A 26,485-nucleotide genomic window follows, 5' to 3' on the forward strand; every position below is an offset into this window, starting at 1 on the left:
TCAAATTCCAATCCCCGAAATTCTTTGTTAATTTTCCCATCGAACGCACGCATCCTTTCTCCTCAAACCGATAAATCGAGAGTTTAATCACGTGCTCAGGGTTCCATAAATATCAAATAAATCTGCGTTAACAACGCGGACGGTGCCGTTGGGAAATGGAGATATGAGCTTGCGTTCCCGCGAGTGTGCATATGCATATGTGTGTAAAATATGATCCAGTGCGGATTATTAAGCCAGCCGGTTGAGCTGCGAAGAGCTGATTGGAAAGCCATCCTTCAAAAGTGCAGCGACGGGCGGAAGAGCGCATTCGCCAATAAATCACTTTGTCGATAAACACGCGGCCCCGAATTAATCCGGGCAAACAAATTGCCTGTTCTGTGTGATAGCAGGAGGCCAGCCTGCATCCGACTTTGTATAAGCCCTCGTCAATTGTTTACAAGTAGACGAGTTGCACGACGGTTTTTTTAACTAACTGTGGTTTGTCAGTGGCTTTTGTCTATACCTATGTATCCTGTTCTTTCATCCACCTAATAGTCTCGGTTACCCCAAAAATACCCTTGTTTACTTTGCATAACCTATCCTTTGAGGATTATAAAAAATACCCTGAGGGTACTGTGATTTTTTTAAGGTGCCGCCATCCAAGCATTTGAATGGTGAGCACTGAGCACATCTTTCACTTCATAGAATACTTTTATTGTTATTCTTATTTTCCTTAACTAAGATAGATTTTATCTTGAGGAATTAAAATTTTCCACAATCAACTGATCAAAACTCTTTTGCATTTTTTTAGAAAATTGGTAAAAATTAGATTATCGATGAAGTTTGGTCCACTTTCTTAAGCATTCAGCTCTAACTAGCTTTCCTTAACTTAAACTACGCCGTTTTAAAGAGGCAAACAAAGAAAATTATATTTCAACTATTTTGTTATAGAAAATAACAATTGGATTTCAACAAAATGAATTCAATTTTTTGCTGATACCTTACATAACATCGAGTTATTTCAAAAGTCGCGTACTATGATAAGCAATAATTAAATTTCAAATTGCAATGGTGAAATTAATAAAGCAATTAACTAAATTTCATCAAAATAACGCAACGCGCAAACGACCTGTCATGCCTATTAATTAAAGTTCTAACAATAAGCGAATGCATGTTGTTACGCTGTCGAGTAATTTAGTTATCATTCCCATTATATCGCAATAAGGTGTGGATTCATGGCGCCGCGTGTTTCCACTGCAAACGCGCCGTCCAAATCCCAACCAACCCAGTTTAATATAGTTATAATGTTTGTGTACGTGTGTCTGCGGGTTGGGTCAAGGGGTTGTATAGCCCGAGGGAGGCCGCGCGTCCGTGGTGGAAAATTGGCAGCTGCAATGCGGCTGGAAATGCGAAATGCACCCGAAAGCAAGCCATACAGCAAACCACAAAATAAGCTACATCAAACTAACTTGCGTTCGCGTTTTAATGTTGCAGTGGCGCCAGAAGGGGGCTCGGCCTTGCGCTGCTTCCAGTGCGGCCAATACAATGACGGCGTCGGCTCCATCACGCCGTGCATCAACTACTCAGAAGAAAAGAACCTCAAGGAGTGTCCAAGCACCGACTCAAATTACTGCATTGTAAGTATTTTTATTCAAAATTTTCTTTTGAACCGCTGCTTGAGACACATTTTCCGCATTATAATGTTCAGGTTTTTCGTGACTTACTTTTTTACGCTTCGCGCGGCGATATTATTGGGATCCAGAGAGGTCAAAGCCCACAGGATGTGCTGATCAGATCTTCAAAATAAAAAAAAAATAAATAAAAATATTAATTTAATCCCAAATAATATGAAAATCCAAAACCAAAGATTTATGACGACGTGTTATACACACTTAGGAAAATGCACCAAAGGAAAGTGTTATAGATGAAAGTAAATATTTTAAATCAGGAATTTCTGTCCAAGATTCGTGAGGGACTCTTATGCTTGTTGAGACAAGTAAGAGATTGTATCCTGAGAAGGTTCTAATCAGAGATGTCTCGACCTCTCACTCTCACTATAGAAATAAAACAAATAATGAAAGGTTAAAAATACATGAAAAAATATCAAAACAAACTTTGAATGGTTTCATTTTTAATTGCATATCAATTTCTTAATTACACCCCAGTGAAAGAAATGTACGGAAGAAAAAACAGAATTACTGCAATTTAGATTGAAGATTCAATAGAGACTAGCCTAATAATGTTTCCAAGTCGATTTTTTACTTGAAATTGAACGATATAAAAATATTAGCAATAAAAGTAAATTTTGTGCCAGAAATATGAATTGGAGGGAAATTTTTCAAACAGATTTTTCATCCTGTGAGGTCTTGAGTCAGTTTATTTTGAAAGGAAAATTCCAAATTGTAAAATTCATGTTGCCGAAAATAAGCAAAGTCTTCCTGTGAAACAATCTGAAGTTTAACTTCAAGCTATATTATTAAAAGCTAAAAACATGCAAAAGAATTGCAACCCTTGCAAGTGGGAAATTTAAAAAAAAAATGATTTGAAATAATTGATCAAACAGTCTAAAGTCGTTTAAATGGAGCCCGCACAATGAAATTGCTATAGTTAGAATAGTCGCATTTATGATGGAAAACCCGTATTAAATTCCCAACCCTATATTGACTTGAAAAGAACTCTCAGAACAGGGTGGCATGTAGTAGATTAATTTGATTCAGTATATTTATTTTTATTGTTCAGGAGGAATGAATCGGATTCAGTTCAATGAAAATATCTGTGGTGTTTGATTGCACTTTATTGTGCAATATGCTCTGTTTGAGGCTACGCTTTTGATCCATGCTTTGTTAAACAATTATTCCGATCCGTAAACACAAACGGTGCTGATTCAACGAGAAAAACAAACGCATAACAGCGTCACTTTGCAGTTACTGTGATGTTCCCTCGCAGAGCAAATAGATCGGAAATGATTTGCCGCACCGGTGCAGCAGCAACACGGATCGCGAATAAATAAGCCGGAGCATGTTGCTGCCTGATTATTGGCCGGCTGATTATTACGGTTGCACGGTTAGGCTCATGACATCATATATAGGTTTAATTAAAAGCAAACAGCGGCACCTGTTCATCAATCGTGCAATACGCTCGACTGCTGCACAACAATATCTGTAATTACAGCGAGCGTGCGCACCGAGTGCGATCGGTCTCACTGCGACAATTGAATTTCTTTTCCTGCTGACCAAATTACCGCCGGCAGTGCGTGTTCGGACCTTTGCATTAATTAATTAGCCTCACCTGGCTTTGGTGGCGAGTTGGCGATGGCTTCATGAGTCTGCGCCAACCATTGCACACGCCGATAATTGGATGCGACAAAGCTGTTTCCGCACTTTCGCAAAGTTACACCATTGTTAACTGCTGCATGGAAAATGAGTATAGAGAGTGATAAAACTCGTGAGCGGCTAATGTCTTATTGATGTACTCAAGTCGGTCATTTTCGTGCTGCAAAGCATTTTTTAATGCGGTCTGCCGTTTGCTTTCTTTAAAACTGAATATAAAAATGCTACCGAAGCTAGGAAACCATTAACATAAACAAATCGACGAACTACCCTGCTATTTTATAAGATACCAAAGTAAAATAGCAGAAAATGTTGAAGAAAATATGGATATTTTCTTTTTAACGGTTCTATCCAAATTAGAAGGTTCAGTAAACATTGACTGGCTTATATTTTTAAGTTATATTTTCTTTGACCCTGTTGGATGTTAACTGTTCAGCAATGTTATGAGTGGCATAAATAGATAATCTATTCTCTATTTAATGGCTTCTTAAAAACGAACCGTAGATCTGCAAACTTTTTCGCTGGCGTTACAAATTTTTCTCCTCTCTTCTGCAAAACCCACTTTTTTATATGTCACACAGTGTTTTTCCAAAAAAAGAGGTGCATCAATCCAATCTAGCTGCCCAACTGCCGGCTTTGCAGCTAAAAAAGTACGCGGAGCAGGGTGACGATAGCGATTGCGAAAAGCGTTCCTGATAAATTTTATAGCGCGTGTTGCGGCTCTTTTACGGCAGCTGTTTACGAGTTTTATCAAAGGCCCTCTTTTCGCTTTCGATCATTTCCTTATCTACCGAAGGGTGCTGCCGCCCTTCAAGCCACCCCATAAAACAATATATTCGTTCGCAAGCCTAGATCTTGCGCACTTTGCCATTGCGACAAGGAGTCTTTTCGGATTCAAATTCCACGCCTGCCGTCGCTTCCTTTGAAACGAGTTTATTTGACCTTTGGCTCGCCTTCCAAATGAACGACTTTGGAACGCCAACGAGGCAGAACATAACGATTCCGATGCCGATGCCGATACACCACTTTTTGTGAGCACTCGGCTGAAAGGGATCAAGCGAATCGCGGATAAAACGTGAAGTCAGTCATTTATAATTCGATTCCGGGTGCAAAACAAACGAACGTATATTTTTCTTGCTTGCAAAAGGTGAGCAAACGAGCGAGGAGCAGCAATTTTCCGATAAACGAATCAGCAGGAAGGTTATTCTTCGCGAGCACAAAAATAGCCCGAGAAAAGCCGGGCGGGCTGTTTGCGTTTCCATTTGCACCAGGTGAGATTCCATCAGCATCAACGTCCCTCCGGGACATCTGGCACCTGAGCAAAATCGGTGTTGCCAGCAATTTGAAAAATGAGTTTGCACGCTCGAATTTGCGTACTGCGTCGGCCCTGTTTCTCTGCCTTGATAAGTGCGAGCTCAGCTTGCAGATTGGATATCTCCGTTCCAATTTCGTTGTTTGATTAGATTCAGCTAAAAGCGTGACAGTTTTTCTAGGCAAGACTCTTCATTTTTTGTATATTTTAGCGGATAAAATCGAGGTCAATCTTTTTTTAGTTACTCTTCTTTAGCAGTTTCAGCCATACCAATTTCCTTTTTTCAAAATCTTTGTATTTACTTCAAAATAATCACTAAAATCTTTAAAACAGAACTAACAGATTGTTCTGACAAAATCTTTTCAACGAAGGACAGGTAATTTGAAAAATTTGAATGCCAAACAATTATACACAAAGAATTTTCGATAACATAAAACGAACTAAAAAGCTGTCTTTGCCTTTTAGCTGTTTATGCACTGACTTGATTTACTGATTTAAATTAAACCATCATTTAGACTTGGCATAAACCGCATGAAATGTTTGCAAGTTTGGTACCACAAAGCGTGATGCAAATTTGTTTGGCAAGGAGGAGAGCTCACAGAATGAAATTGTTAGCTTCCCTTTTGAACGCGGCATCTTGGGTAAAGGGGTCCGTGAGTAAATCCGAGTGCTTAAGATGGGCATCCCGGCTCGGCGACGTCCCGAGGTGGACCGACCAATTTTGTTACTGGAGGGAAAGAAGGGCGGACGGGCCAAATTGATGGCCACGGCTGACGAGCAACTGGGCAAGTCAGGGGGAGGGCTAAAGGTTTGGTCTCCTCCATGCCAGAAGGAACTGGGGGTGAGGGGTAAATTAAAGAACTGTCTAAGCAGAGAAAAACTTTCGGCTTTCATTTTAAACGCACGAAGAACCTGCATACACTTAACGTCATGATTATTTCAGCTATTTTATCAATATTAAATTATGAAAACTTTATAATACCAGTAAATCGAATTGGAATGAATAAATTAAAAATAGTTATTTTAAGTTAAACTGGTACACTTTGTAAGTGAGGAAAGTGCCGGAAAACTGTTTCCGAATTCTGTGTTTAAAAAAGATTGCAACCAAATTTTTGCGTTTGAATTAATACTTAGGCACGTTCATGAAAAGCTGAAGGAGCAATTTTAATAGTTTTCATGCACCCGGATCTCGCACTGTTATTTATTTTTTTTTAATCTGTAGTTTCTTCTGGACATACCTGCAATCTATATTAAGCTTTTAAAGAAATGAAGTCATTTAAAAAAAATTTCTAAGCTACGGCTGGAAGTTTTCCATCTTTGATGCAAAATCCTTTAGTTTGTGCGAGTATAAAAGGATGGTTCGTATTATGCCTTATTTTGTAATTTCATAAAAAATGAAATCAAATCCGGCACCGCAGACGAGGTGTTTCGCGGCACAATCTCTTTCCAGAATGCCGGTTTTAAAGGCTTAAGTGCCGTTCCGGTCAGCTCGCGAAACAAAGGAAGCGTACGAATCTCGCGGGTTTTCATTTTCCCTGTTCGCCCCTCTCCCTCGCCCCATGCCAATTTGCCGCAATATTTTATGCCCAGAAGGAGCCCGGCTGGAGCTCTGTGGGAATAAGGAGTGCGCCAGATTTTTGATCCAGTTCTGCCGCTGGGCCTTATTTAAATTTTTCATGCCGACCGGAAATATTGAATCTGCGCACAACACACGCACAAAGTCTGGGCAACGACGACGGCCAGTGAATACATTTTTCGTGTGCCGCAGTGCCGGGCGCGCGTGTTTTCGCAAAAACATGCTCTATCTCCGCTGTGGCCGGGCACTCCACTGCAAAAGAGGATTATCTTGCGTTGCATAACCGCGTCGAACACACGTTCTGTGGAAAATAAAAATAATATAAAATGTATAGCGATCGGATAAGACTGCTGATTAAACAGTAGGTGGTGAGTTTGTCGAATTATTAAAGCCTGTATCTGATGTTTGTTTATTATGAACATTTTAGCACGAATTTAGAAAACATTGCTAATAAAACTCTCAACATCTAAACAGGGATTAACTTCCACTTTATTTTTAGTTAGGTGGTACAATTTGATTTTGCTATTATTTTATATTTTTCTTTCTTTTAAACTCACACTCTGATCAAGAAATCATTACAATGGCTTGAAAATTATTAATTTGTACTAAAAATAATATCTCTATTAAGAATTTCACGTTTGATATGGGGATTTCTTAATTCAAGAAGCATGGATGTTTTTGTAATGGGATGAAATTGCGAGAAATTATAATAAAAATCAAGAAATATCAAATTATTTTAGATTGCTACTTGTCTGCAAAAGACTTTCTTTGAAACACATATTCAATACAGTTAAAAGCATTTGTTTATTCTTCATCACATGAAGAGGAGTCATCACTTATGTCATTTTCACCGTAAAAAGCAAACAACTGTCGAAAAAATGATCAAGTGCTGATTTTCTCAACAGCTCTATCACACCTGCTCCTGCGAAACAGCGCTCGTGCATCACGCCATTCAGCCTAGCTCGAAATAATAATTGGCCCATTTTTCAAACATCCGAGAACCGTAATAGTGGTGAGAGCTGACATCACGCGCCGCGGGCTCACACACGCGGATAATAAAATGAAATAATGCTGGTTGCATGCTCAAAGATCAATTTCCCATCACGAAAGCTATTCATTACAATGGAGGATGGGCATCCCGCTGCTCGCGGCGGCGGCGGCGGCGCAGGGCTAATGTGCATGCGAGTGTTTTCCCGAAACGATAGCACTGGAAATAACACGCCCCTTGGAAATAGCTTCTTCAGACCTAATTCCACTTGCATTTATGCCGTGTGCCGCCGAGATTAGCTTGTCGCCCGCCTCTCAAGCTCCCTTCGCGACTGCAATCGAATCAATATCGAAGCGCATTCGGCTGCTCCTTCGCACTAATGGACTCGCGATCAAAGCACGGCTTGACACCGGCCCCGACGACAATAGCCGCCGGATTTCTCGTGTCCTCCTGCACATACTTAAATGGGCGCGGCACGTGAAGTGAATTTGGCCAGCCGCTCATTCGCGACACTGCCATTGCTCGTGACGTGAAACGCGAGCTTCTTTTCAGCCACCGTCATTGATATAGATTTCACAAGCAATTGGTGATTTTACAGGATCTATGAGGTGGGGCAGTTTACAGTAAAAATTAAGCAAATTTTATAAATTGTGAATCAAGTAGTGAAGAAAACTCATAAGTTTTAAGGGTGTATTTTTTCTCAATTTGATATGAACTGAGATCACCGCAGATGCAAAATTGGAATTATATGTGCAGTTTTTACTCAAAATTTTAAATATTGTAAAAGTTTCAGCACCCAGAATAAGCCTAGGTTACTGCATAAAATATTTCAAGCAAATTGGCTCTTCAGTATGAATGGTTTTCTAACAGCGCTGTTCACCGTCAGAAGATTGTGATTTATTTTGCCAGCAGGGGAATTTCCCTCAAAAGCCGCTCACCGTGTGATAGATCGCGACGAGAGGAATCGAAATCAAGCGCATAAACAGAGAGATAGGTCATATTCAATATTCCTTATACTGAGTGATCAATTTCAAATCATGATATATTATTGCATTATGAAAATGAAACAGCTGCATTATCGGAAAAAATAGAACTGCAATGCATTTGTTTCAGGAAATTTATATCCTTTCGCTCACGGGGTGTAGGAAAAACTCAATTTCCTTCTCAGCCATGGCGCATCAATATGTCGACTTGCCAGCAATTGCGATCAGCACGCTCACTCACCGGATAATTTCCTCCATGGGAAATTGAATTTTACACCTGTTCTACCGAGCGCATCAGGTTTATGCATGTACAGTTTTGAATCTCATCCAACCGAGCGTTTCGTTTCGTGGTGTATAATTTATGCGAAACTGGAGCGGATTGTTGGCACAGCGCACGCGACCGAGCTGAAGAAGCTAATGTAAGAGAAAAGGCGCGGCACGAACGAACCAAAGCTCACATCGCGGAGCGTCCGACCGTGAAACCAGAGCACTCGCGTCGCCCCCGCGCGTTTCCTTCCTCGCCAGAGCCCTTCAGAAAGCGTCTGGTCAATCGTTTGGGTTCGTCTCCCGTCCAAGGTCGTTTACTGCGTCATAAATTTACATCATCATCGATCGGAATCACAGCTATTCTAGATTTCAAATGAAATGTTTCATTTATCACGATTCAGGTCAAACGTGCTAGGAATTTTACGCTAATTGTCTTGGCTTAATTGCTTTGAAAGTCAAGTTTTAGTAATAACCATAATATCGAACTGATCTTTATGTTGTTAATCTGGAATTCATAATATGTATTTGAGCTCCAGAACTACCGCAAAATTGTATTAGTTTTCGTTAAAATAAAAGACCTTAAATATCTCCATTAAAAATTGAATTCCATTGTTGAAACCAGGATTCAAGCATCTTCAAATGCTTTTGATCTTGAAGGTTGTCATGCTGAAATTACTTTAGTCGAGCAGAAGCAGAGGTTTCTCACTCTCCAGACTAAAATGTCTCCTGGGGAAACCCTGTAAATTTCGCCATTCACGATTCCCTCGCAAGAACTTTGCCAACTGCTTCCTTGAAACGACACCGAATTGGACTCGTTCTGTTTCTCATTCGTCTAATTCATTTATGCGCACTAGGGCGGGAGTCGGAACCATAAATTGCCGAGAGGAGCGAAATGTACTGCATCGAGAGCCATCAGGTTGGCGCGGAGTGCGATAAAAGGGGCGCGCGGCGTAAAAAAGAGAGAGCGCAGGTTGCAGTAAATAGAGGGAAATCGTTTATCTGACACACTCGGTGGTGGCCGCAGCCGCGCGACGCTTTGATAGGGGCGAAAATGAAAATTTATTCCGCACGCTGCGCTGAGCGACTTTTCAAAAGTGTGTCACACAAATGTTAGTGTTATTATCATTATCTGCATGCTGGCGGCGAGAAAAAATTTCATGCACTGCAGCAGACGCGGTGAATCGTTTTTAATCTCGTAAATATTTATTACTCCGTTGGCTGCTTATCTCTGCTTGAAGGTTAAGAGGATTGTTCCATATTATTGGCCGGTATTTTCATTGCAGCGAGATTGTCTGCATGCATTTGGTTTCGTATAAAACACCCAGAGTGCATCAAAAGCGGGACGCCAGATTTGATTAAAAGAAAGTTGGAGCAGAGTGTTGGAGACAGTTTTATGGATTCTCCTCTCGCCTGAAGGCTATAAAAATGACTACACTAATGTATATGAGCGTTGGCAATTCCATCTCGTCCAAGATTTACGGTCTGAAGCACGATATTCATCTGAATTTGGGAGTCACAATGATTTTAATACAATTTCAGTAGTTACGGCAGGGATGATATGATAGTTTTTATATTGATATGAAAGTAGGGGAAAAATTAATAAAATTAGATAATGCACTGGCTTTGCTAAACATAATTTATTATAAGAGTTTTTCTTTGTAGCTCATCTTCAAAATGTATTTCTCGTATTTCTTAAGATAAAATAATTTCATCTGCGCTGGAAGAAAAATTAACATATAAATATAAAATAATAATATAAATTTTCAGATAAACCATTATACCTCGAAGTTTATAATAATATTTAATAAGGTAGTTTTGGTGAATTTTTTGTTAAATCACAGATGGATTTGAGCAAAAAATCTATGAATTTAAACGTTGAATTGAAAACGGGGGTTTACGACCAGAAATATAAATATTTGGCTTACGGAATGAATGCATAAGATGATTCTAACTGCACGTATAGGCCCTTTTAAAGACTTTACAACTGTTTTTAGTAGGAAATCGATCAAACCCAATAATTTGAAGGATTTTCGGATACCCTCTCCATAAATAAGAAAAATAGCTACTATATCTTCTCGAAGACGTCTGCTCTTGGCCTGCATCGATGAATCTCGCAAAACCAAACCAAAGATAATTCAGCTGATATCTCAAATGGGTCCACGATGTGCCATCAAGACGTCTCGCGCAGTTTCGTCTCGTTATCAGGGATATAGATGGTGTATCACGTATTATTGATGATGTCCTCTAGGAGCGTTATTAATTTCAGGGTGACAAGCACCCATCCATCCATCCATCCATCAATGAGAAGGCGACGCAATTTCTCTCCCGCAGAGCCGGTTGCCGTGCTTTACAGAAAAATCGACGGTCCGTGTTTGTCAATTTCGAGGTCGCACAGATAGAGGACAGAGAGCAAATTTTATCGCCGCCAATAAAACGGACCGCAATTTGAGCTGCTGCGTGGCAAGGAGGGCGAAATCGCTCGGCCAAGCCGTCCGTCCGCCCAGTCGGTCGGTTGGTCGGCCCCTCGTCGTAAAATTGAGTGCCAGAATTTGAATTACGAGCCGCGTGCACTCTTAATGGCCTCCAAATTTCGCCGCAAATTGAAAAGGCCCGCGAGTGGGGGCTTTGCGTCCGCTTTATCGCCCCCCAAAAAGAAAAGTGGTTTTATTTGCGGCCGGATGCTGCGACGAATGCCTGTGTGTCAGCGGCGGGAGGAAATTAGTCGGCCTCTTGACTCGCCAAGCCGCCATAATTCTCTCCTCTCTGCCATCACGGGCCTCCTTTATTGTTTGTGCCACTGACTGATATTGCATTGGACCTAATCTCAAATTCTTATCTCCAATCAGAACTCCAGCACAAGTCTTTTTATTCTCTCCTAACCCCAAAGAAATGGTTAGGGGAAAAAATAAAATAGCCATTTATGAAAGTTCAGGGGGTTGCTGAACTCAAAATGTAGCATTTTATTCGATTCCACAATTCAAACGATTTGTAGAAGTTAGAAAAAAGTACAAAATATTTATTACACAATTTCCCATTCACTTCATCTATTGATTTTCTCCTGCAATCAGTTTAATTAATAGAGCTCATTGATAACTCATGGCCTCGCTGGTTGGCATCAAATCCTTTTATCTATCCATGCAATCAAAAGCATAAATAGTAGACTTACTTATACATTTATCAGCCTCTGCATTCAATCAATTCCTCTCTACAAATAGGCATTTCTTGTTCAATTCAACGTTACAACAACTTTGGAGGAAGAAAAATCCAATCGGTGGTTAAGTTGAGCGTTCAGAGCGTTCAGAGCGGCGCTTTCCTCGCCCATCGCAAACGCACAGCAGTAAAACATGATTTATGGGCCGGCAATACAAAAGTGAACACAAATTTGCTTTTGCAAGTTCGACTCATGTAAGGCGGGCAGGCAGCTTGCCAGACAGGTTCGACTGGCAGGCAGACTAGTCGTCCTAATTCCGCACCGCAGCATAATACATATTCGAAGCCCCGAGGGCGCAGTGGACGTAGGCAATTTGTTAAGCACTCGCGGCCGGCCGGTTGCATACTTTGCCAACGGCCAGGCGCCCTCGCCATAATGAGTTTCCTGCCGTTTAATTACTCGCGTCTATGCAGTTTGGCGCCGCAATATGGACGTTAATAAATTTCAGGCAAATTGCACTATTAAGGTGGAATGAGCAACGGTCGCGCTCCTTTCCGTTGCTAATGAGCTCAGGGTAGAATCATTTTTAATTAGATTCGGTGTAGTCCATTTTTTTAAATTGAATGCCAAGATGTGCAAGAAAATTATTTTCAATTATTTTGTCCCACTTTTTAAAATGCTTGTGTTAAAAATTTAAAAAAGTAACATGTATTAAATAGATGGCGAGTGAAGTGGGGAATTTTGCCTCTATTTTATTCGCTAATTTCAGCGGGTTGTTCGCTAACACTACAAATACCGTTTAATTCACCTTAATAAGGTTTCCGCGATTTTTTAAATATTTATTAATTTAAGTGCATGATATAATGACTTATTTTTAAAAAAAATAAACCGAATTGAATTGAACAATTATCGTAAAATCTTTTAATATTTCTAGATAACAAGTAAAGTTATCGATTTGAAAATTTTGATTTCAGGTTCAAACTGCTGAACAACTTTTTTATCTTTGAAGACGTACGGACGTATTCGGAAATAGCGACTGATTAATTTGTAATATTTTTATTAAATTATCAATATAATTAAATCTGTGGAACAGTTTTGCTGTTACTGGTTGCTCTTAAGCCTTCTGATTACAGACTGTTACGTCTTTATTCTTGAAACTTGTGTTTGTACACGTTATCGCAAACAAAACGGTTTGTGTGAGTGTAAGACCATCAAAGTCTTGACTTTCACTCCGGGGCGTTTCATCCTCGGTTGGCAGTAATTTAATAGAAAGTCTGCGGCACGATGGAAATGCGATTAGAGTGAGTAACCACGTTATTCCTTTGTGTGTTTCAGAAATACGTGAGCGGGAGCAGCGAAGTGCGGGACTGCATCAAGGAGTGCAAGGAGAGCAGTGAGTGCCGACACGATCTCTAATTTACGGCTGACCTCCATTATGATTTGCAAACTCTTTGTCCGGCGCGGAACAAAACACCAAGGAGGGTCCCGCCTTTTGTTTTCGGCTAATTCAATCAGTTTTGAGGGGCAAAAAGTAGTCTGGCGGCACCGTGCAAAAAGCATGCATGCCGGGATCATTCCACGGGGGGCGGAGCCGAGCAGTCTCTCGCCTCTATTGGGACTGGCTTTGAAAGTTCTCCGCAAAATCTAATAATGTGAAAGCACGGCCAACGTGTGCTACTTCCTTTTTTTGCCTGCTCCTGCGGGGATAAAATTTAAATTGCCGCTTTAAAAACATATGCAGACTGCCGCTGCTGCCCATACCACCGACGGCGCTTTTCTTTTTCCGCCCTATCTGCCAACGAATTATTAGACCTTCTGCTGCTGCTGCTGCTACTTTTGCACGAGATCCGTATTTTCCGCATCTGTAATTGCACCGTATTAAAGTGGATGGTCAAACTTTCCGAACGCCTCTGAATGAGCCACACACAACTGGGTTGTTGCTTTTTGTTTAGCAACGACCAAACTTTGCCTTTGACTGTAAAAACGGATACTTGCGAGTCGATAGCACGCGCGAGTGCGGCTAACTTTTGACACTTTGATCTTCTATGCAAATTTGCCGCCAACAAAGTTTGCTTTACAGAGCAGGAAATTTTTAAACGTTTAGAGCCGCAAATTACTTTTTTGAATTAGCCCCTGGCCTTGTAAATTATTCGTATAATATTTTGCGTCATCATTTGGAGAGGTAAATTTTCATAGGCCATTTATTGGGTTTAACTTATTCACAATTCATAGAATCCAAACACACGGATTCACTCAATTCTTTAAGCTCAGCAGTTTAGTTCGTCTAATTAACACGTATAAATACAAAATCATATTATTATGTATTTTAATTTGTCTTGGAATTTAACTAGCCCGTTGGCTCGCATTATTAAGGGATTCTTCGCAGTTTCAATGCATTCGGAGATATTTGAGCATGCCTGGGACCTATTACTGACTGCCAAATGTCATAGATCATAGATGACAAAGGTGGTTAGTTTAAGTGATTAGGAATGCTCAAATAGCTCAACGGGCTGGGAGGCGCACCAGTGCAGAATCTCCGAATTGCCGATTTTCGCACCTTTCAAACGGCTTCAAGGGACAAATGTCTGGCATTTCAAACAAAGATATCTAGGTGCGGGGAGGCGAATAGATGGCCAGATTGGGCCCAATGCGTTTCAAATGAGCAACCTAATTTCAGTCTCAATCGATTTTATATCATATTATGTTTGCAACCTAGGAAATTACAAATGATCAAATTTCAATTCAGTATTTTTCATTTCTTATTTTTGCAGGAATCGAATACGGGACGTACGTCCACTGTTGCACTGAGGACGGCTGCAACCCAGCCTCGGTGACGTCAGCCCCCGGCTTGTGGTTGGTGGCCGCCGTGGCCGCCGCACTCATGCTGCGCCTCTAAGGCCGCTGGCCGCCGCCGGCCTCGGCTCAGCCGCTGCGGTTTTCGGCCCTGCAACCCGACCGAAACCAGTCCACTCGTCACGCTTTCTAGAATGCCCTGGTTCGACGCCACCCACGACACCTTTCTCACCACCACCACCACCACCCCCGACCACTACCACTACCACCAACGCCACCACCCGGCAGCCGCAGCGAAACTCATTCTAAAATTTTAGATTTAGATTTTATGACGTGTGCGAAAGAAAGATTTCTAAAATGACGTTTCATTCATTTTCACGTTCGATAATTCTACCGTCGCTCACTAGCGGCGACACTTGTGTTGGATCGAAGCAGTATTGTTACAGAAAATAATACCTTATGGATCTCTGAATCGGAATTATTGTAAAGAGCGGGAATTTTACTAGAAGTCACAACATAACATGTTTCGTGCAAGTGAGACACCTTATGCTTTCCTCCGACAATGAGAATTGTGCGCCATTATACTAAATCGTTTCCTGCATTTCGCATTCTCTGCTCTCACACTCCGCAAATTATGAAAGAGAAAACCTACATTGAGCGTTTCCAGGTGTAATTAAGTTCCCGACGCAATATTCGTTGTGATAAACATTCTAAAAACTCGCCAGAGGTTACGGAAACAGCATAAGATCTTTTGGAATATCCGGGGAGAATCTCCGATTGCTTAGCAAATCGGTCAATGATAACCTCAGCCGACGACGAGTATGTCTCTGTAATTTTCAGTGTATGCACATCGCTTTGAAACATTGAACATTTAACGTGTAAATTAATATTAGAAACGGCATTCTACACATACACTTAATAAACTACAATGTAATTAACAATATATATCATAAAGTATGTACCGAACGAAAACAATATTTTGGTTTCGAGCGCTATATTTGATAAAACGAGTGTTTAGACGAATAAATACGCAAAATCGCGAGATGAAATCACACACTTTGCTCTAGGCAATCACACGTTTGCTGGCACTTGGTTTCGAGAAGTACGACGGTCGACCATCCTTTTCCAATTTTTAATATCGTGTGCCACAAACACACACAATGCGTTTTTCCACGTGAGACGAATCTGAACAAAATTGTTGCATTCTTCTAGGCAGTACGCATATTACATTTTAAATAACTAATTATTCACATACACACAAGCAAGCGGAATAAAATGGGATAAGCGGAGCACTCTCTGCGCTTGTACATAGAACTGGAAAATTCTTTGCATTCCTTTTCGCTAGCCAATCGAATTTTATCTCTGCATGTATCTTGCTCCTCAAATGCTAATTGTTAACGTAAGATTAATTAAACGCAACACACACACATTTAACATAAACGAATTAACTAACTAAAAAGTAATGTTGGAGAACCGCGAAGGACAAAATTAATAAATCGCTGTAAAGCGCGTCGTGACGTCGATTTACCTGATTGAAGCAATTAAAACTAAGTAAAGGACAAGGAGTCTCGACGCGAAGAAAAGCCTTTAATTAAGTAATTAACGCAATTTCTCGCAACTTGAATTCTAACTCTTGGCTTGTTACACGATAATAACCGCTATTGTATTGTTACGATTCCATAAACAAAATACTAATATGGCTGCTTTCGCCGCATTTTAAGACGAAAACGAGACACGTACGCGGCCCATGCCAGCCGAATTTCGCCCCTGTAGACTTAAATTTCCGTGTACTAAATTTGGTCCTTGTCGTCAGGATAAGATCACCCCTGGCTCGCTAACATATCCTCCCTGAGCGGCGAGTTATTGAGGCATGGGCGCGAAACTCACGTTGTTTTCGTATAATTTCCTCGGTCTTATGATTCTTTAGTTCAGAGCTGGCCATCTTGCGTGAGTAAAAATAAACTTTCCTCCTATCTCTCTCACCTTTGAATAAATCACTAACTAATCAATCGATACAATTAACTCTAGCAGAGAAGCCGCGAAGTTGAACACAAATATGCTGAGGGAAGATTCTAAAATATACGCCAGACATTATAAAAGGCGGAGCGGCGCATTCCGATTAATTAGTTTTAAGCGTGTGTCTGCGAATTATAGTTTTTTGACCTCTCGCTGCACTCGGAAGCCCTCGACGCTCACAACGAGATTGAGAAGGGAGGAAATTTCGGGTCCGGGTGGGTGGAAAATCTGCTATCACTCGTTATTTCTACTGACAAGTTAGTCCGTCTCAATTTCTGGCCGGGACTTGATGAGAAATGTATCGGCTGCCGCGAAATAACAATAATTGCTGCTGCGGGACCAGCGTTCGAATCCGATTTCCACCCGTGCGCGCGCGTGCTCCGATTTTTCTTCCCGTCGTTTCCGAGCAATTCTTCGGTGTAATGACGGAAATCGCACTCACTCACTCACTCTCAGAGACCAAACAATAAATGTCGAATTGCGCTTTGGATTGATTTGGCACCCACAAACATGGCCTCTCTGACATATAGACCACTCTTAGTTGTGTAGCGTGTGTAATCGAAGCAGCAGCAGCATTGTAGTCGATATGCAGACCTATCAATAAATCACATTGTTCAGTAAACATGCAGCGTGTCTAATTCGATCGAGTCCCCTCTAATTACACACCAATCAAGCCATCCCTGAAATTGATATTCGCTCACCTGGCTGAACTACACTCGCGGCCCTGCTGTGAACGTTTCCGCTTCGAGGCTTGCATTTAATTGCTTCGGTTTCACATTCCGCTTTTCCACTGACGTAGTTGGACGCCCACCCACCCGCAAATGGAGCTGAAGGAAGTGGGGTGCGGACGCGGCTTAGAATTGATACGCTTGTGGATGTGATTCAAACCATCCAGGTGTCTCAATTCTACAACCGCGCTGACTCTCAACTGCTGCAAATACACTCAAGAAGGAAAAATGTTAATCGTCAACGCTACTTGTAAAAATAAAAAATATATAAAAAAGTTGAAACTAGAATTATCGTTCTAACAACTAGGATGTTAGTTCGAAAATTTTCTGCTTATGTGGGGTTTTCTAAAAATTTAAACCAGATCATTTCTAGCTTCATAACAACAGTTAGAATCTATTGGTTGTTGAAATTGTAATTTTTGTTATAGCTATCAATAGCATGGTTTGTGTTACATGCAACGTTAATTTATAAATTTAGAATGTCAGTAAAAAATATTGATCATCCTGCAAAAATCAAAATTCTCATAAAAAATAAATGAGTGTAATAATTTTTTCCTGAATTGATCATTAAAAAATCCAAGATATACTCGATTTAACCATGTATGTTTCTAATAGGAAGACCGATAAAATTGGAAAAAGAAGAAAGTGAAACTAGAAAACGTTAGAAACTGTTATAATGGTTTTATCTCAACCTTAAAATGATATTTTCACTTCTAGAACCAATGCAGGTTTCAAAGATCAACTGTTTAAATTATTTGGCAAATGCAAATTTATTTAGATCAGAGGCTAAGATTAAGCACTGTCTTTTTTCCGTGCCCTTTTGCAGAGCAGAATCCATTACCCAATCATTTTTAATTTATTATTAATAATAATATTTCCATTTTTTATTGTGCGTGTGTCAGGCTTTACAAGTGACATAGACGCTTTTTGTGTAGCTTTAACAGAAATAAAGTGGTTTTTGCTCATTTGATGTGCAGAAAATCAGACGCCCCATTAAAATTTACATTGTTTTGAATTTCCCAACCCTATTCAAATGATTTTTCTTGAAATTAAATGGTGTATAGCGAGCTGGTTTTGGCTAATGGTTACGACCCTAATTCAAGAATTTACTTCGATGTCTGAGGACAGAGGAACATGCATTTATTATTAATATCAAAATTTGACAACCTCATGTATGCTTCTGCTTTCATGGGCATCTACCAATTATTATTCATTTTAGCTGTTTTAAAGCTCAAACTTCCTGTTGTACATTTTTGTAAAATTGGGCTCCAAAGTTCGTGGGCACTCTAATGGCAAGCATTTATTTTTTTCCACAAACCTCTCAATTGATTCCGTTTCTGAAAATCATGTCATGAACCTTGCACCGTTGAATACAGATCTCTCTGCCAGAGGAATAGAAATTCTAATTCAGAGATAAATAATAATTTACGTTCCGCGACCAACCATTATCTGAATCCAACAAAACAACGCTGTGGTCTAATTTAAAACGGCATTTATTAATAATACTAATCGCAGCAGGTAAACCACAACTAATTGGCATCAACGATGCGAAACACAGCTTGGTATTGCAGCTAGCTAAATTGCGAAGGAATTCCGCATCGAGATTTCTCGCCAACGCGAGCTCCACGGACTGTAATCCAATCAGACTCGCGCAACCCAATCTGTTTTCCGAACGTACGATTGTCTGCGGCAATCGCACTAAATTCCGACGCTCCGTCATCGGGGATTTTTCCCGGCAGGCCGGCGTGCGCGCGTTTATCGCCGACGATACACCGTACATCTCGCGCGAGCACGCCGCCTTTTCCCACAAGGCTCGAGTGCGGCCCTCATTAAATATTGACACGAGTGACGCAACCCCCGGCGTGCCCCAACCCCCTCCTTTCACGCCCGCCGTGTCAAGTGGCACGACGGATGGGAAAGATTACATCGTGGCTGGACCGCGGGCGCCTTATTCTCTTCTTGCGCGTCTCTTACGATCAATTAAACAATCTTCAGGCAAACAAGCAGACGCGACACTTCGCTCTCGAGCTCGGCAACAACAGGACTGTCTTGCACAGAAATTGAAATCGTCTATGCTCTCTGGCGTTATCTCGCTCGCAGGTGACACACGTCGAGGTGAGCTTCAGCTAGTTGGACGTGCAATTTGCGCTACCTGCTGCGCTCGCTAGATGAATTGTTTATTGTTTGTCGGTGCGCGTGGAAACGCAAACCGTGTACGCGAGCCTAGTGACGGAATTGATGATTAATGTTGAATTGCGGCACCTCTATGGTTGGGTTAATTACAGACCTCGCCACATCCCAACGACAGCATTTACTATTTCATTAGCTTTAGAGGATTGTGAGCTAGAGCTCCTAATAGAAAAGCCGTGAAAATTGATTTTGCACTTTGGACCGAGAAACTATTTTGAATTATTTACTTGAAGACCAGCAAAAAAAGAATATAATTCACGAATAAAATAAAATGGAGACAAGTATAGTCTACGTAAATATATCTTAACTGGCAACGAATCAAAATGTTGAGTAGTTTTAAATTTTTCCCAATAAAGTAAATTACATAATTGCTGCGAAGATTTATTTTCCTTCCCATTGGTGAACAGTATTTTCATTACGATAAATTAAACTTTAATTATTTCATTTTAATTTTTCAACACAAATTTGAAGATGTATTTTATTTAAATGTGCGATAAGTGAATAATAATTCTTAAACAAATCTACAACTTATAATCATCAAAGTTTCTTTGTTAAAATATTACTTAATAAGATACATTATTATATTGGAGAGCCTGGAGAAAATATTAAATCTCAGAACTCTGGAGCTATTTTTTATCAAAGCAAAATTATTGGTCATTTGGTGATCATTATGAAGAAAAGATTTATATTCTCGGTAAATCTAGTTTTGCAGAGAGATGGAGACTGATATTACTTTCAACATGCAATCGTTATGCAGAAATTGCAATTTAATTTAAAGAAATGGATATCTTCGTCTGGCACAGAGAAAAATCAGCAATGCAGAAGACAAAGAGGAGTAAAAAGTCGGTTGTTAGGTGTAATTGGATGCGCGCGGCAGAATGCGCGGCAGGGTGGTGATTAATGGCTCAAATATGAGCGCGGCCCGCTTTTATTGCACAAAAGGGATTAAGTCCAGTCACAATTCCGTATATTATACCTTTTTTCCTCCGGGGCAAACAAAACAAAGCGAGCCGAGATTGATTCGCTGGGCTTTTTGTGGCAGAGAGAAAGAGCGACGCACGCAGCCGGGCTCTGGTTCCCTTTGTTTTGTCGATCTGACGGAGTCCTCCGGCCGAAGAGAAAAAAGTGGGCCAAAAATTACAAATCACCTGAGCCGCGTTTTTGCCGTGTGGCGGAAGGAGCGAAGGCGGAGAGCGACAATAATTACTCATTCACCCTGGCGCTGTGCCGGCGCCTTTCAGTCTCAATGACATTTCGCGATGCTCAAACGAGAGGAGAAACACAAGACTCACTCCTCGTCAAGTAGGGGGCAGTGTAAGAAAAAGCGGTGCTGTGTTGACGCCAGCGGCGGATGCGAGCGCCGGCTTAATATTTTAGAAGCTATTTCGGGTGTTTAAATTGACACCTCCAGCTGCTGAATTACTAAAAGGGAGTGATGTAAAGGATGTGTAGTTCGTTTGTCATGTCGTGGAATCCCAGTGACGCTTTAAAGGGAAGGGAACTGCGCCTTGGAAATGCATGAATGACCATTTCAGCAGTCAGAAAGCCTCGAACCATATCTCCCCTTGGTGCTGAGGAATTTGGATGACTTCTATTCAAGAAGCAACACGACTACCCAGGGCTTGGAATCTCCCGGGGAGTTTCCAAACTTGCAGTTTTCCTCAACTGTTGGCAAGAGTGCTAAAAAGGCAAAACTCAACAGCTGCAAAGTTTGAGAATAAACATCCAATAACTCGCTTTTTTATTATTTTAGTAGCTCACGATATTACAAATTCTTCTTTAATTGGTACTTCCAAGTTAATTATATGAATTACCATGACCATTCATACTTACTAAATTAAAAAAAAATAGAATTTGGTTAGAAAAATGCTTACCCTATATGCAAATGAATTCTTCAAACTTGTACTACCCCAGCTGTAGGCAACATTCTTGTCAAACAAGACGCGCCGTTTCTCATTATCGGCTATACAACGACTAATGCGCTGTTCTATGTTTTTTATTTCTTTGCGGAGCGGATCACCTTCGGGGATTCTGTTTTGGCACGAGAAAAATGAGCCATTTTACGAGCGGATCAAGCTCCGCCGGCCGGGGACAAAAAAGCCGTCGCATCAAAAGCCAAGTAGACGAGAAAAGATCCGACCAGAATGCAGTTGCTTTATCCCTGCATTTCCGCTGACAAATGTGTATGGCCCGGCAAGAGAATGCTTTCTTTTTTCGTTATCAGCCAAAGTAAAAAATCACCTCGAAGTGGAAGTTTTTTCCTCCTTCTTTTTCTAACCGCAAGTTATGAGGATAAAAATAAATATACGAGAGACGAATAAATCTAATTTTTCCAACTGCATTATTTAAATCTGGAGATGCAGAGCCCAAACTCTTGGCTGTGACACTGTGACCGGCTCTTGTAACTCGACTGCGCCGGGCTTCCGCACAACAGCAGATTTTGCTGCTGGCGCCCGTCATGGAGAAGAAACGCCTGCAGACCGAAAAGGTATGTGACAAGCGCAGCAGCCGCGTCGTGCCGGCTGCATGGATCGCGAAGACATCTCGGCAAGAAGGCAGAATAAAAATGCGAATCGATCCAGGAAATTGACTCGGCGCAGATCAATAATTCACTCTGTTGGAGGAAATACTGTTTAAATTATATACTCCATTTGGGTACATACCACTTTTTATCACAGCATGAAAAGTAGAGGGTGCTGTGATGGAAATGGGAGATCAAATGCGGCAATGAAACAGAATGTTTTCATCGCTCGGCGAAATTATTTTTCATTTACTTAAGAGAGAAACATCATAAATCAGAAAGCCAAGGACAATTTAATGGTTTTCCCCCTATTAAATATGTATCAACTTTGAAATTGCCACGCTTTTCTTGCACGAGTGTGTGTGCAAAACGGAATGAAATTATTTCAAGCCACGCGGCGTGAATTATCGTACAAGAAATTGAGACTTTCATAATGCGGAATGTGTCAGATGACGCAGTAAAGTTTGCTGCCAAATCTGTTTTAAGTAATAATCGTCAACATCAGCAAATAATATTTCCGAGAGTAATCACAACACTGGCAAAATTCAGCTTTCAACAAAAATAATTAGTTCCATTTGAATTTCTTATTAACCATCTCGTCACCATCAGTGCACCGTCTGTTTAGGGAGTATGTTGCAAAGCTATACAACAAAAACGTCCTATTTTGGTGATAATTGCTGAAATCAAACTGTATGAATGTGCAGAAAGAGACGGCCAAATATCCCTATTCAAACCTCATAAAGAGTAAAATAATAAAAGTTTCCCTAATTAAATAGACCACAAAATCAATAAGACAAGTTACAAAAAAGCAATCATCTAACTTTTTTAAAGAAATATATTTCTAAGAGCGAAATCTTAGTCCGGCATTGGACTGTAAAATTTAGATAATCGACTGTTTTTTAGCCTGCAATCGTTGCTCGGAAACCGTCTGAAACCGTCTAATTTTCACGGGAAAGCAGTCTAAAATATTCGACTGCTTCTCCGATATAAAAAATTTTAAAATCACAATCCTAGTCTGGTAGTTATTGTTGTGTCATTAAAAAATAGATTTCATACTAAAGGTTGTCTTATCATGACCTCAAATGTAAGAAGAAAAATGCATAGCATATAGCCGTGAGGAAGTTTTCATTAATATTTAGAAAGGAAATAAGCAAAAATTCGAGTCGGACATAATATTATTTGTTTAGACAAAAATTTGACTTAAATAATGAAATAAATACAGCGAGGAGCTCTCAGTGCATTTTCATAATGGATTTTGGTATTGTATTTCTTAGATAAAATTTTAACTCTTGCAGTTTTGACGCAGTTAAAAATAAACTATTCACAAACCAAGGAATGAATTGAAACCAGCATGAAGACCAGCAGGATACTAAACCTACCCTGGTTGTATGATATGATTTAATCTGATATGAATCTTAACAAACAGTGCGCCACCGAAGTAGGTCAGAAAGACTGCAATCCATCCTGGAATAAATTTAAAATAAACCACGTAGTTATATAGTGACTGTGCGTCTCATAGATGCAGTCAGGGATATAATTGCACCAGCGTACGTGAATCAGTCAACTCAGGCACCTCGTCGATTAGCGGCACACATGACCGGCGCGCTTATAACAGGGTTGGAAACGCGTCGAGTGCACAATGAGCAGCGCGCATCACCGTCTGATCTGCGTGTCACACACTTCGGGAATAAAAAGGACGTGATCGAAAACGCTCTCTCGCGTCTCGTTTCTGAGCCAATTTGGCTTTTCACGCAGGCGACGGGCCGTAATTTTATTAAAATAACTAACGCTCCGCTGAACGGTCATTTGTCAACTGTCTTTTGGCAGCGCCTGTGATGGATCGACTGCCGCTACCGTGCCAGCCCGAATGGGAACAATGCAAACTGAATTGCCGCATATTGAACAGAATTGCCGACTTTTCTATACGACACCGCTGACTATTCGTGTTGCTGTCCATGTAGCGGCAGAAACATTTAGAAGATAAACACTGTGGACTACACGCAAGAGGCAATTTCCAATGAACTGATGGATTTTTCCCACTGGTGATGTCTGCCTGAAACCTTTTATTCGTTACGCAAATTGACTCACATAAATTGAATTTTTTCTATCTATTTACTAAATTTAAGTACATACCCACCAAATCTAAATGATACAGAAATTTTAAATTCCTTTTTTCTGTTTAATAATGAAAAAAATAAATTATTCTTTAAAATTATTTTGAAACAATTAAACATGAATGTTTCTTTTTCGTTGATTAACACAAAATTAATGGATTTACGATAATTTTGTAGTTTTAGGATCCCTCAGAAGTTTAATTGCACAAAAAACTAAAATTTATAATTGCTGCCTTCATTATAATCGTGTTAAATGAAGTTAAAAATTAAATAGTTTACCGCATGGGTATATTTTTTATAGGTATTTGAGTCATTTTTATGATACAAAAAAATTGGGTATATTTTTTTCTATCGAACATGCGTTGGTTTTCTATAAAAATTTCAACTCGTGCTCATTCAACTCCCATTTTTTTAATGCACGTCTTGTGATATTTTGTGGCCCAGAAGTCAGTGTTCATAATTATTTATTCAATATTTCGTGAGTTTTATTCCTACCTTTAGAATGTAGGAAATAATTTTCCAACTTTCCAACAAAGTATTTTTCTTACAGTGTCATTATCAGTGTTTCTGTCTGAGCTCGATGATCATATTCGCATGTAGGATGAAAAATACGTTACCGGGGGTTATCTCATAAGAAAAGACAACGGACGAGTGTATCAAGTAGAGCATACGCACTATCTGGTTTAAAGCCTTGGGAACGGCGCACAGGGAACAGCATTTAATTCACGTGCAGAAAACTTTACATGAAAAAGGAGCAAAACATATTTGATTCACGTGCAACTGGAAATGAAGTACATAATAAAGATGTACTCCAGCATAATAGTGCAAGAAGACGGAAAATATGAGTTAGGAGAAAAGCTGTTAAGAAATACAAATTTTCTTATTCTAGAATATTCTGGATTTGAACCTGACAGTGAAACGAATAAAAATGTTATCTTCATCAGGTTTAATTATAATATCGCTATTTCCAAAAAGAAATTAACTTAAATTTCCTTATTCTCTGCATTTATAATAGATGCGGCTTAGAGAAATTTTTGCCAAATGGTTTGTAAAATAAAATTTGACATGATTATTTATTTGCCAGGTTTTATTTGAATTTCTGCGCCACTTTAAATCATATTTTATCAACTTGACGTCTCATCCTTCCTTTTACGCCACCTAAAATAAATAAAGGAATAAAATAACAGTAAAAATGTTCTAAATTTGCTAAACCCACTGTACAACAAGACAACCGATGACCAGAGCAAACGCTGCGAAGACAATAATTCCGGCAATCACCAATGTTACAGTTATCATAACAGGTATTTTCCATCTGAAAGTGATACACACGTTAAAAATAGCAGAAATCATTTTAATAATTTTAAACGACTTTACTCGCATGTATAATTATCGGCTCCAGGCTCAAAACTGTCAATGCAGGCGCAAACACCAGTTTGCAGCAAGCCTATGTTGTCTTTGACGCAATTCATGCGGTCGCAGCATTCAATAAAGAACGTGCAATTCTCACCAACGCCTTCAACGACGGAAAGGGTAAAACAGAAAATAAATTTTAATTCAATAAAGTGGGCATACAAAATAATAATACAAGCTTACCTTTGCATTGAAGTTCTCTTAAACTGACACTCATATTGGGGTTCTTTTATCTCTTGCTCCTCTTAGCTCAATGAAGAGGGATGCGGATCTCCTTCTCTTTTAGAAGTATCCGCTTCCCGCAGTATAATGTGCCATCTTATAATTCGTTCGAATGAAGATAAAACTTTATCAGGAAGAAAAGGTTGATTCTCTTTTATTGACCAATGCGATAAATTCTATATCAGGGGTGAGCGGGTTTTTATCATAAAGGATTGATTTTGTACCCCTTCCAATCAATTCCAGTCCATAAGACGCATGCTGGAACTAATAATAAGTCAGTAGATATTATTGACAAATTATGACCTACTCGCCTCATTTGCAACTATATCAACAATGATTTCATTTAACTATTTTGTCGATGCATTCCTTTTTTTAACACAACGACTATTGCTTCTGCATTGAGGAACAATTTCTATGCGAATTTTTAACTTTTTGTCACCTTTCTATATACTATTCATTTTATTTTGCAAAAGACTATATACATTCGAGTCTATATATTATGAGCCGCAGAATATTTTCACTATATTTATTTTGTAGCATTGTGAATACATGAGTTACAAATTAATGTTTGGATATTCTCATAAAAAGCTCACTGTACACAGAAGAAGCTGCCTCTAACAATAAGATCACCAATTTTCCTTGTTTTAAAATTATGAAAACTCCGAATATTATCTCCCTTAGGCATATTTATACCAACAACTCCAACAAACTGAATATTTTACGGCATTTATTATAGTTTCAGATTTGACACAAAAATTATTGGATTTATTGAATTATTATTTGCCCTCGTAAAATCACTGTCAAATCATGCATCAACGAATACTCCCAAACTTTAAATCGCGCGTAGTTTTTCAAAGAAAGTGCATAAAATGTGAATTATTTATCAATCAAAAAAACCTAAATGTG

General features: G+C 39.8%; 1 protein-coding gene and 1 long non-coding RNA gene across 2 annotated transcripts in view; one reads left to right on the plus strand and one right to left on the minus strand.

The window, feature by feature from the left end:
- The window catches only part of LOC135947488 (lymphocyte antigen 6D), a 77,254-nt gene extending 60,236 nt beyond the window's left edge, over positions 1 to 17,018 (plus strand). The window contains exons 2-4 of the mRNA XM_065496384.1: positions 1,474 to 1,616; positions 12,921 to 12,978; positions 14,357 to 17,018. Of these exons, the coding sequence (XP_065352456.1) occupies positions 1,474 to 1,616; positions 12,921 to 12,978; positions 14,357 to 14,481 (326 nt within the window). The 3' untranslated portion in view covers positions 14,482 to 17,018. The remainder of the gene's footprint in view (positions 1 to 1,473; positions 1,617 to 12,920; positions 12,979 to 14,356) is intronic.
- An 8,005-nt stretch (positions 17,019 to 25,023) lies between these two features.
- On the minus strand, positions 25,024 to 25,459 carry LOC135947520 (uncharacterized). The gene is made up of 3 exons (XR_010575638.1): positions 25,322 to 25,459; positions 25,164 to 25,259; positions 25,024 to 25,105 (listed from the first exon to the last, which is right to left on the minus strand). It is a non-coding gene; the product is annotated as an uncharacterized LOC135947520 (long non-coding RNA).
- Positions 25,460 to 26,485: the final 1,026 nt, after the last annotated feature.

Source organism: Cloeon dipterum, chromosome X, assembly GCF_949628265.1.
Source record: "Cloeon dipterum chromosome X, ieCloDipt1.1, whole genome shotgun sequence".
Taxonomy (NCBI): domain Eukaryota; kingdom Metazoa; phylum Arthropoda; class Insecta; order Ephemeroptera; family Baetidae; genus Cloeon; species Cloeon dipterum.